Genomic DNA, 13,388 nt, shown 5'->3' on the forward strand with positions numbered 1-13,388 from the left:
AGGGGTAAACGTGGATCATATCAAATCGGATATGACTAAACTTTTGATTTAATTCGCACTAAAATCATTTGGATATAATATCTATAATTTTTAAACTTGGATCTGATCTGATCAAATTTGGACATTTACCAATTGAATCGAATTGAATATCGGATATATTCGCAAAATATAAAAAATATTTTAAATTTATTAAAAATTATTAATAAAATTCCTTTTTGCTACTCTTTTAAATATGTTTACCCTAAAATAATATTAATCATATTTTTTTAAATAATAAAATTAAAATAATACAACATATATGATAATTATTAGTTGAAATAAAATATAAAAAAATATTTACTTATTTATTTATTTATTTATTTATTTTTATGGATCCGCAAATATGCGGATCGAATATGCGGATACCTACATAAAATCCGCAATTTGATCCTATAAGTGATCCGATCCGATAGCCTTGCGAATCGGATCTATATCTGCAATTTTCGGATTAGATTCGGATAAATACCGCGGATATGCGGATCGGATCCGATCTATAAATACCCCTACTTAATATTGTAAAATCATACGCGATAGTAATTTAAAATTAAATGTAAAGCTTATCTATCTAATACTTCATTTCAATTTAATTTAAATTTTATATTATTTATAATTATTTTAATAAAATAATTATACAAATAATAAAATTTTATTAATTTTCTATTAAAATAATACTATTTTATTAAATTAAAATTGATTTTCTTTTATTTGTTAATTTTAATATAAATTTTAGCTTAAAATTAAGTTATCTTTTATATGTATTAAAAGTAATACTCTCAAAATATTAATCATAGTCAATCTTAACAACTTTGAAAATAAAACTTGTAATTAGCTCTCATTTTGCACAACCTTTGAAAAAATAAAAATAAACTAGTAAGAGATCTTGCTCAACGTGCAAGTGAGGGCCAAGTTAAACAATTTTTATATAAATTCAATTAAAAAGTTATTTTTTAATTAATATTAATTATTTTTTTATTTTAAATTTTAAATTCTAAATTTATATTCTAAATCTTAAACTTTTTATAAAATAAAAATTAATTTTATAATAAAAATGAGTGATATTGGCTATTAAATATATTTCTTCATTATTTACTAGGTTCATTGAGATAAGCACAATTAAAATAAAAAAGAATCTAGCAAACTAACTAGTGGTACAGTGAATTACAACAAACTAAATTAAAAAAAGAAGGCCATTAAATTCAGGTTATAAATTTTAAAAAGTTATTTTTGTTCTCAAAATTTAAGAAAACTTGCAAACTTCCTTTCATAAGAAATGACGTAGCACCATTTCTCGTTTCTCCTACTGCGAAGTTGCTTCTCTTCTCTAACATGCGTGATTTGCCTCCTCCATCTCCTCGCGCAAGAATGCACGGCACGACTTCCCCTTTCTTCTTCATCATCCACAGGTGCAAAACATACGGTGCTTTTCTGCATTCGAACGCATGTTCCTCTCTCTCTTCTGCATCCAAACGCATTATAACCATTTGAATCTTCTCGTCGCATCTTTTACCCCTCTTCTTCTATTTGATTTTGGATTATTATTTTTATTGTTTTAGATGTTTCGTTTTCTTAATTTTAGATGTTTATTCTTTTTATATTTTGGATGTTTCTCTGTTTTGGATTTTGGATTAATTTTTAACATTTTTAAATATTTTTTGTTTTCGGATGGTTTTTTTTAATATTTTTTGGATATCTTATTATGTTAGATTTTAAAATTTCTAAAATGATTTTGGATATATCTTTTTTGTTAAATTTTGAATTTTTCTTTTTGTTATGTTTCGAATTTTTTTATTAAAATTTTTTTAAATAAATTTTAAAATTTCTAAAATAATTTTGATTGTCTAAAATAAATATTAGAACTTTTAAAATGATTTTACAATGATTTTAAATATTTGTTATTATTAGAGTTTAGATATATTTTTTTAAAATTATAAATATTTTTATCATTAAATTCTAAATATTTATTATGATAATTTAAATTCATATTTTTCTAAAAAAATTATTAATTAATTACAATTCGGTGCATTCTTTGTTGGTTCCTACTAAAATTTTTAAAATAATCTCATAATTGATCCTTCTATCTTTAAGGATCAAATTAGTATAAATTACGCTTTTCTTTCCGTCACTTTACCAATTACTCTTAACAAAAAAGCTAAGTAAAATGTTAACAGCAACCTAGCATGTTTTTTGGCAAGTAGACATGATATAAAAAATACTTTAATTAATTTGGTTTATTTTTATAAATTCAATTAAAAAGTCATTTTTAATTAATATCAATTATTTTTTATTCTAAATTTTAAATTCTAAATTTATATTCTAAATCTTAAACTTTTTATATAATAAAAATTAATTTTATAATAAAAATGACTAATATTATCTATTAAATATATTTCTTCATTTTTTACTAGGTTTATTGAGATAAAAATAATTAAAATAAAAGATCTAACAAACTAACTAGTGATTAAGTCAATTACAACCAATTATTAAATTAAAAAAGTCATTAAATGTCAAATTTTAAATTTTAAAAAATTACTTTTGCCCTCAAAAATTAAGAAAACTTATAAACCTCCTTTCATAAAAAACGACGTAATGCCATTCCTTATCTCTCCTACTGGGATGTTGCTTCTCCTCTCCCACCTACGTGATTCGCTTTTTCCATCTTCTCGCGCAAGAACGCACGGCATAGTCTCCTCCTCCTTTTTCATCCTCTAGCGATGCAAAACACGCGGTGTTCTTCTGCCTTCGAACGCACTATAACCATTTGAATCCTCTCGTCACATTCTCCACCTCTCTTTTTTTATTTGATTTTGAATTATTCTTTTTATTGTTTTAGATATTTCTTTTTCTTAAGTTTCAGATGTTTATTCTTTTTATATTTTGGATATTTCTCTGTTTTGAATTTTGAATTAATTTTAACACTTTTAAATATTATTTTTGTTTTCAGATGGTCTTTTTTAATATTTTTTAGATATCTCGTTTTGTTAGATTTTAAAATTTCTAAAATAATTTTAGATATTTATTTTTTGTTAGATTTTGGATACTTCTTTTTGTTATATTTCATATGTTTCTTTTTATTAGAAATTTTTTAAATAATTTTTAAAATGATTTTAGAATTTTTAAAATGAATTTTAAAATTTTTAAGATAATTTTAAAATTTTAAATGAATTTTAGATTTTTTTAATGAATTTTAAAATTTCTAAAATGATTTTGATTGTTTAAAATAAATTTTTGAATTTTTAAAATAATTTTACAATAATTTTAGATGTTTATTATTATTTAGATATAGATTTTTTATTTTAAATATTTTTTTTATTAAATTTTGAACATTTTTTATTATAATTTAAATTCATATTTTTTCTAAAACAATTACTAATTAAATGCAATTTGCTGCATTCTTTGTTGGTTCCTAGTGGAATTTTCAAAATAATCTCATAATTGGTCCTTGTATCTTTAAGGATCAAATTAGCGTAAATTAAACTTTTTTTTCTGTCACTTGACCAATTACTCTGTTAACAAAAGCCAAGTAAAATGTTAACAGCAACCTAGCATGTTTTTAGGCAAGTAGACATGATATAAAAAATACTTTAATTAATTTGGTTTATTCTTTGAGAGATTAATTTAATCATTGTTTATTCTTTGACAACATCATGCAGATTCTCCATAGCTCCAGGTCCAACTGCATCAACCACCAAGTTGTGGTCAATAACCTTTCCAGGGCCATACATTGACAAAGTAGCAAGGCAGATTATAACCCTGAGAACAATGTACATAGAGATTTTCACCAAGTTCCATTGTCCAAATAGAAAATTGAAGGAGATGCTGAGAGCATAACAGAGCACTCCAACAATGGATGAAGTACCAAGGAATCTCCATAGCTTAGATGCATAAGCCATCATGAAATTTGGACAAACACAGGTACCATATTCTTACTGAAACCCGCTGAATGAGTAACAAGTGTTTTCAGAAACAAAGAGCAAACATTTTAAACTGCATATTTTATTGACTCAGAGGAGCATTTGCAGGTATGAAAGAGTCTTCTTCTTGTAGAGTGGCTATTTGGAGCCTAGTAGCTAGTAGTGTCAGAAAGTTATCTTTTTCTTTCATCTTTGGAAATTTTAGAGAATATGCATATCTACACATCTTCTCATTTTCTTGATTTCATACTAACTACACTATGTAATAAGTAATGGAATATTTTTTTTACTTGGTCCCTCCCCCTTATTATTTTATCGAGTAAATAGTTAAATTAGTCTCTAAAAGATCACGCGATCTTCAATTTGGTCCCCGGAAGAGTTTTTTTAGTTAAATTCATTCCTAAAAGATTTTAGTTTAGTCACGTTAATCCTTCCATCACTTACTATATTAACGACGTTAATGAAAAGTGACACGACACGTTAAGAGATATATCAACATTAAAACGCCGTCATTTTTAAGGGTGAGGGGGCAGTGATTGAAATTCCGTCGATTTGATATCTCTCACTTCCATTCACTCACAAATCACAATAACACACAAGACGAAGAGTCTCCCCCTCCTCCCTTTTCCACGTCGCTGAGAAGATGAAGAAGTCTTCATCCTTGTTGTCGAGTGAAGCATCCGCTGCGGCGTCCCTATTTTTCTCACAAGACTTTTCCTCTCACTTTTTTCGACATCGCTAAGGAGAAGACGAAGAAGTCTTTATCGTCGTCGCCGATTGAAGCATCTGGTGCGACATCCTTGTTTTCTCTCACAAGACTCTCGCTCTCATTTCATTTTTGACGTCGCTGAGGAGAAGACGAAGAAGCCTTCATCATCGTTGCCAATTGAAGTATCCGGCGCAGCGTGTTCGCAAGTTCGCCATTGAGGAGTGGCTTCGCAGTGTTTGAACACGTGACCGACGGCTATTTTTGTCGTTGTTTAAGGTTTTATTTTGTTTTGGTTATTAAACTTGTTTTTAAGATTGTTCCGTTGAGAAAATTTATTTCTTATTAGCGTTTTTTGTTGGAATTGGAAATCATTTGTAGGGTTAGGATTATGCTTTTTGTTGATTCATGAAAATTGATTAAGAATTCTGTTTTTTCTGAATATTAAAGGAGCACTTTCTCTTATTATTGTTTATGTTTAATGTTTGTTTTGTTGTTTGCAACTTTGTGGAAGGGAAGTTTTTTTATTTATTTTTTCTGCTACTGAATTTCTTTTTAAGATTGTGCCATTGTTAAATTCTGTTTCTTATTGTTGTTTCTTGGTAGAAATTGAAAATCATTTTAAGGATTAGAATTCCGTTCTAGTTGCTTAAACATTTTCAATAGCTAAAAGTTGATTAGTTCCACCACTGCGATCTCCATATTCACGAACCATCATGCCGGCAACCTCAAATTTTGTCATCTGAACCGCTGCAACTACACTATATAGGAAGGGGATATATATGTAATATTTTGGGATTAGAGTTTGTCCTTTAGGGACTAATTCGACTAGATTTTATAAAGATGTTGTGCTAGCTGCCAATTAGGATGTAGATGGATGTGTTGACAGGTAACTTAACGTGCCACGTTACTTTTCATTAATGCTGTTAATGTAGAAAGTGACGGAAGGACTAACATGGAGTTTTTAATTTGAATATGGAACCAAAGGAAGTGTTAGACTCGAGTATGGGGAGGAGGGGTGCTTCACCTCGTTGTGAGATCAGAGGAAGCAGAACTCGGATCCTGCGAGTTGTGTCCCTCCGGATGTAAAAAAAATTACCCAGAACAAACAAAACGGAGGGTCCGAATTCCATGTTTCAAATTTCAAATTCCATCTGCTGCAAATCGGACCATGCGATTTGTGAAGCAAAATTTCATGACCAAAGAACTCGCATGGTCCGAGTTGTGTACTCTGAGTCTTTTCAATTTTTTAACACAAATCGGACCGTCCGATTTGTGTATTCTGAAATTTTTTTCAACTTTTTCAACACAAATCGGAGGGTCCGATTTGTGTACTCCCACAATTTTAAAAAACACCAAAAATTACCATGTTAAAGTATATCACTTATTTTACTTCCATATCAAAATTTTTTTGCCGACTAACGTGACTAAACTAAAATTTTTTGGGGATGAATTTAATTAAAAAATCTTTCGAAGACCAAATTTAGAGATCGCGTAATCTTTGAGAGACTAATTTGATTATTTACTCTTATTTTATCCTTTTGGTCAGATTCCTATTATTCTTAGATGGTTACGAGTCTAGATTCATTAGTAGGTTTTATATTAGTCCTTAATAAATTTGATGCCGGAAAAATAAATATTTTAAAAAATTAATTGAAATTAAAGTTATTTTTTATATTTTTCTTAAACATTACATATTTTAAATTTCTAAACAAACAAAAATAAAATTTGTTTTTGATATTTCAACTCTAATATTTATTGATAATCATATTAAAAATAGTCACTAATATAAAATATATATTAAAATATAAATATATATTAAAAATAAATTTAACAACATATATATTTATAGACAAATATATTAAGGATTAATTTTAGCAGCTAATTTTAATGTAAATATAATATTTTTTATTTATAAATACTTTCACAATAAACAAACCAATCATTTCTCTAATATTTGTATATTATTTTTTCATATTGAATCTTGTGCCTAATTTACACTTTTGATTTAATAGGCAATTCTGCTAGTTATTCATCTCTCCAGCTAAACAAATTCTTCAGAAGGTCATCAATGTCTAAAACTGAATACTTGATACACTCGTCAGCATCCCTACCAAGCATGCTCTTGAAACCCCAAATGAACAATCCATAGGTATGAGACATGATCTTTCCCAGCGGTATTATTATCTCTTCCTTTAGCTCTTCATCATGGATAAACCATGCACTCTGATCCATCCATATCTCCTTAAACCGCAAGTTGAACAGATTGAGCTTCTTTTTCATTGACTCTGCTTCTTCAACGTTAGGCATGCCAAGTTTCAAAAACCCTAAAACCTCTTCCCACGAGCTTCTTCTGTAGTGTTCACAGTTTTCTCGGACTTTAGCAGTCCTTTGTCGGATCCAATGATTGCCCAAAATCTTATCCAATTGGTACTGTTTTGCCTTCTTTTCAATGTACCTCCCATTATTTATCAAGAAAACAGAGCCCAAAGCAGGGTTGCTGTAATGTTTGGACTTAGCTTCCAGATGGCTTTCCAACATTGCAATTATTCTAGTTACCTCCGCAGAAAGCCAAGAAGACCCAAACTCTCCAACAGCGTTAACATGGTTCATCACTTCAACGGTAACAGGGCAAATACCTCCAGGACAAGCTGCTTGCGATGTATCACATTTTATCAACTTCTCAAGCTGCATGAACATCCCGTTGATTGCTTCCCTTAGTCTCCTTCCGGTTGTGGCTGCTTCGGTCCTAAGCGATACACTGAATTGGTCCAAAAACAGTGACTCAAATTCTGGAATTAGTTCATGCAATACACCGAACACTTGGAGGACACTGGGCAAAAGATTCAGCATATGGCTACCATTAGCAAAACCATTGGCGAAATCAAGCAGATTAGTGGTGAATTCATTGCAAATCTGCGCGAAAGAAAAATCCGCAAGATATGGAAACCCCAAGAAGATGCGATCACAGAGTCTTCTTTCATTAGGAAACAGTATCTTGAGAGAAACATTGGAAGCTTTAATCCAACTCTTAATTCTCCTCTTCTCGTCGATTTCTTGCGTCCAAAGCTCCTTCTCCGCCAATTGTACGAACTCTCTCCTCCAACTGCAGTATTGGTCCACACACTCCTTCTCTAACCCAGTTACAATCATCGTACCTACGCTTACATGAAGGTCAATAAGTACTTGCGATGGAATCTCATCAATGAGGAAGTTATGATCACTCACTAGGACCTCCGGAATCCGATCAACCTTATCTTGAAGGTAATTGTTCAAATTGCACTTAAGCATGTTCACAACAGCCAAATCAGCCCACAGACGCTCCTCCATACTCGGCAGGTGCTTCGCTTCTAGACCCGTCTGTGGAGCCTCTTGAAGCATACTAATACTATTGTCGACTTGTAATGGATTCATACTCACTTCAACAACAAGATGCTGCTGATCATGGAATGTTTGATGCCGGTTTTGTGCCGGTGCATCTAAAGACGAACGAAGAATTATTAAGGAATAACTGAAACCAATTCCAACAAATCCTAACCACAAATCTATCTTCATGAATCGTACTATCACACATCCTAAGAAGAAATAGAGCAAATCAACTTCAAATCCAAAGTGAGACTCACTCTGCCTTTGCAAGCTAAGCGATGTAACGGCAAAAGCAGCATAGGATGTTACGCTATAAGCATCTGGTTTCCCTTTCATCGCTTTATCAGAAAAGTAGGAATAGACGGAGGTGATGGTCAAAACGAAGAACGCCATGTGAGCTTCAGAGCTGAGGCCCTTTAGTTGTTGCCATAATTTTGCAAACAAATCATGAGACAAATGATGATACTGAAGATGCTATAAGCAAAGATTTTGAATAAGGTCCAACCTCCAAAGAGTTGGGAGAAGGGGGAGCTGAGAGCGTAGGATATGAGTCCAATAAGCGCTGATGCGGAACCCAATAATCTCCATACACGTGGCTGCATGAGGTAGCTTTGAATTTGGATGAGCAGGGGCCTAAGCATCATGTTCATTCTGAAATGTAGTGAGATTATGAGAAAAAGAAATTGTCAGCAGAGGAAGAGTCCCTAGGAACCAAATTCCCAAAAAGTTCCGGTACTGCAAAAATAAGAATTGGTGTCAGACTGCTTATTTGGGTAAAAGCAGTGGCAATGGTGATGAGTGTAGTTTTGAGCTTGAAAAATGTCGAACCCAACTTATATTGTTTGTTCTTGGCAAGAATGGAGTTTACGCGTATGTTTGATCCTCTTATACTTCCCCGCTTCACATTGAAAAATTCCAGTGTAATGAACAAATGAAAGTGATGAGTTTGCGCGACTGATTGACTCGTTAGTCAATAAAACACTTATCCTATTTTGGTTGTTGCATTGGGACACGTATTAGGACAAATTTCATGGAGTGAAGTGAGAATTAAATTTTTAAAGATTTTTATTTTAGGCTAATTAATTCTTAAAAAAAATATATTAATTTGGTATTTAAAGATAATAAATAATAAATTTATAATGTTTTTTTATCAATTCATCAATATATAATGTCTTTTTGATATGTTTATTTATGAAAGATAGTCATATAAATAATAATTTTTAGAACGAAATTTCACTTATTTTGATAGAATTTATGATAAATAGAACAGTTGATAAATAATATATAAAAATTTAAAAGATAATAAATATTTTATTGTCCAAAACTATATTATTTTTTTATTTATATGACAATATCAAAACATACACCATTATAAATAACGAAATAATTAAACAATTCAATTTCATTTTGTACTATTCATTACCAAAAGAATATACATATCTACTATTTATTATCTTAAAAAATGTAATTAATATTTTTTTTAAAACTCATTAATCTAAAATTAACATTTTTAAACATCTAATTGTCACTTTACTCTTTAATCCCTCCACCAATGCTAAAGATGAGTTGCTATTGCTCTTGTGTCAGAACAAGAACTAGCAAAACTCGCTAAAGTTGTTCTAATTGACAGTAAGCTATCAGCAAATTTTTAACACTTCAATTCAAATTAGCCTGCTGTTCCAAAGTAGACTTGAAAGCAAATCAAGTTGATAATATAAGATTATAAGGGTAAGTTTAAGCACTTCAATATGTATTATTTGAGATATTACCTAGGGGTAAAAATATCAAATAGATAAAATTAAATAAAAATTGCAGTTTAATGATGAATGGCTATAAATTAAGTACATTGGTATATTTTTCTGATTAAAAATGTTGATCTTAATAAAATAATTATATAAAAAATTACATGAACAATTGTTTTTTTTGACAAATTTTAATTAAGTTTTACTTTTTAATCTTTATTTTGGTTTTTTATTTTTTAATGAATAAAAAAATACATAAATTTTGTAAAGAAAATACAAAAATTGTATTAAAATAATATAAAAAATTTCATAAAAATAAATAATTCAATTTTTTAAAAAGGAAAAAAATCATACTTATATATGGTATAAAACTAATTATTCTATCAATTTAAATTAACAAGAGAAGATGTATAAATTCTACATATCTAACAATATATATGTATAAATTATTAAAATTACTATTTACATAAAGATGTTTTTTTATAAAATTAATAGTTAAAATATTAACGCTAGTTAAATATATCAAAGTATTTAATAATCAAGTAATATTACATAGCAAATACAATTTATTATTTTTTACTAACACCTAAATATTAATTTTAAATTATAAATTTTAAATTTATATTCTAATAATATAAAAATAAAATTTAAAGTGTTGACTCCGTCACGTTTTTTTAACATTTTCTGCTGTCATTTTTATGCAATACTAGAGATGTCAGTGTTGATGTGTAACACTAGAGGTGTCAATGGGATTAATAATGTATTTGGAAACAAAGCTCTAAAGTCTAGACATGGGGAATAGCTTGCATGTTGGAAGAAACGTTGGAAGAGCCATCCTTGAGACACATATCGCCGTTAATATTGAAGACGATAGGTCTGTACCAGTCCAGGAAACTCATGCCACAACAAGAGTTGATGTCAATGGAGAATGACATGGTCCAAGAGTGCTGCACGCTGTAGTCTTGCATGAATTGAACCACGTCTAGAACTTGGTCGCAAAGATAACAAGATGACTCTGAGCAGAGGCAGAGGTAACCTTTGAGGACCCAAAGGCTACATTTGTTTGCAGAAATTAAAATTGAAATGGAGGAATTGAGGTTCAGCATCATGTTCTATAGTTAGAGACTTCTAAAAAATAATAAAAATACAAAAAAAATTAAAATTTTAAAAATTAGAAACTAAAATTTTAATAATAATATTTTAAAAAATATTATTATTCAACTTTTTAAATTTTAATTTTATCTCTTTTTTAAAAATAAATTAGAATTTTTCGTATTCTTTCATTTGTTTTTATTTTTATTATAAAATTATTCATTTTAAAAATTTAAGTTGATAGAAAAAATATCTTTTAAATTTGTTTGATTTTTTATATAGATCTTTTCTTCTTAATTTGTCTTATGCTATTTTTTTTCACTTTTAGAATTTATCAAAAATAAAATTCAAACTTTTTGGATATAAAATTTTGATATCATATTATGAAATTATTCATTCCAAAATTTTAAATTAATAAGAGAATGCAACATTAATAATCTTCTTCATGAGATTTTAAAGTCTCCTTTAAATATTTAATTTGCATTTCAGCCTTAATTGTTTAGTAAAATATGATCTTTTATCTCACACTTTTTAAATAAAATAAAAAAAATTAAATAATAAAAAATCATAATTATTAAATAATTTAAAAAAAATTGAAACATCCACTGCCATATTTCAGCACCCATTTGTGTTTATCGGTGCAGAGGTCAAAGGAGCATGTCAAATGAGTCACTCATACAATCGGTTAGAAATTTAATTGAACATTAATTATTTGTACACTGAGTATTTCTTAAAATATAGTTACACTACATTAACTTTCCTCTACATATCTTTAAAAACTAAATTAGGGACGATATAAGCTCCTATTATTGTAGCTTTCCAGGATCTACAATAGCAATTACAAATGAAAATTTCATATAGCAAAAAAGTAAATAAATAATTTATTACTTTCTTATCCCATGCTCTTAAAAGGCAAAAAGACCTGGTAAAATTTATGAAATATTTTGGCAACTTGGACTTCGGACTAGAAACAAGTTAAAATAGTCAAAACATGCGAATACATATAGGTAAAAATAAATATATGTTGGGGTGAGATTTACCAAGAATTTACCGCAGCCGTGTTGCAATTCTTTCAAAGTGTGAGATTATCAACAGATGCTAATATAATATGGGTGACACTAGTTTTAAAATTTGTGGAGTTAAAAAAATTACAGACTTCCGATTGATTAGTATAATTGGTTGTGTGTATAAGGTGACATCGAAGATATTGGTGAGAAGAATGCGCTTAGTAATGTCAGGTTTAGTGAGAGAGATTCAATCTGCATTTGTAAAGAGTCGAAAAATATATGATGGTGCCCTTATTGCTTGTGAGACGGTTAAATGGCTGAAGTTGTGCAAGAAGAAGGCAGCAATTATCAGCTAGACTTTCAAAAAGCATACGATAGAGTGAGATAGAATTTTGTAGATATTGTCCTACATAAAATGGATTTTGGCCTTAGACGGAGGACATGGGTAAAGGCAAGTGTCATGGCCCGAACCAAGTAATGACTGGTGCTCAAGGGACAAGTCCCTCAACAAGTCAAACGACCAAATTTTCAGAAAAACGGACAGAACCTCTTCTGTTTCTATGACATTACCAACATAAATATTAACTCTCTGTATCAATAATAAACATCCATTTCTAAAGACAACAACAACAACATATTCCAACCATATCCACAACCAAATATATCCAAAATACGCATCATATATATATATCAAGTTGATAACTAGAGTATATAGTTAAATCCATAAGTCTTACATAACCAACTTATAATTACTATCTAAACAGTTCAAGATTCAAAATAACATAACCCACACGAGGATTCTGCCTATGGCATATGAAGCATTGACATAATCTAAATTTTGAGCAAATGTTCCATTACATAATTATTTAGCCCTTGGAAAGAAGAAGTGCTCACGAAAATGACTAAGATCTACTGAGGGGCAGGTGGAATGGAACCTGGAATGACTCCTATATCTGAAAAACATGGGAATATAATGGGGTGAGTTTTGTAACTCAGTGAGCAAACATTACATCTATAACCCATACGAGACAATACAAATTTTACCATGAAAATTATATTTCTTTCCAAAGACGAGGAATTCATATTAATTAATTATGCAAATAAATAGATAAATAATTAAGCAGAATGAACTGAAATGGGAGTTCTCATTCCAGAAGTCAAATCAAATAGAATATTACACACTTAGGGCGGCTCCACCTCTAAGAGTAGCCATTTTTTCTAGTGTGCCCGTACGGTACAACAGATCCAATGTGTGGCCTACACGTTAGGCTAGCAACGCCCCTGCTAGCTGAGGTATGAGTCAGATGCATCTAGGTTAACGTCATAATCGCCGTTAACTACGGTTTTCTAGTCAGAGTCTCCCAAACCAATTCAAACAAATCACTTATAAAAATCTCTAATGCTTATAACATACTACTAAATTCCATAGCAAATCAATATATATAAGATTGCATACTAAAATTTAATTTAAATTTAATAAAATCAAATAAGAAAACATGTATGCTTTACAAAATATATAAATATC

General features: G+C 29.5%; 1 protein-coding gene across 1 annotated transcript; it reads right to left on the reverse strand.

Moving 5' to 3' along the window:
* Positions 1-6,675: 6,675 nt before the first annotated feature.
* LOC130941975 (exocyst complex component EXO70B1-like) lies at positions 6,676-8,935 on the reverse strand. Its single transcript, XM_057870636.1, has 2 exons — positions 8,528-8,935; positions 6,676-8,436 (listed from the first exon to the last, which is right to left on the reverse strand). The coding sequence occupies exon 2, from the start codon at positions 8,413-8,415 to the stop codon at positions 6,685-6,687; it is 1,731 nt and encodes a 576-aa protein (XP_057726619.1). The 5' UTR covers positions 8,416-8,436; positions 8,528-8,935; the 3' UTR covers positions 6,676-6,684.
* Between the last annotated feature and the right edge of the window lie 4,453 nt (positions 8,936-13,388).

Source organism: Arachis stenosperma, chromosome 7, assembly GCF_014773155.1.
Source record: "Arachis stenosperma cultivar V10309 chromosome 7, arast.V10309.gnm1.PFL2, whole genome shotgun sequence".
NCBI classification, from domain to species: Eukaryota; Viridiplantae; Streptophyta; class Magnoliopsida; order Fabales; family Fabaceae; genus Arachis; species Arachis stenosperma.

Bases quoted from the DNA above. Each gene is read 5' to 3' on its own strand.
- LOC130941975 (XM_057870636.1), bottom strand. From the start codon at position 8,415: ATGGCGTTCTTCGTTTTGACCATCACCTCCGTCTATTCCTACTTTTCT.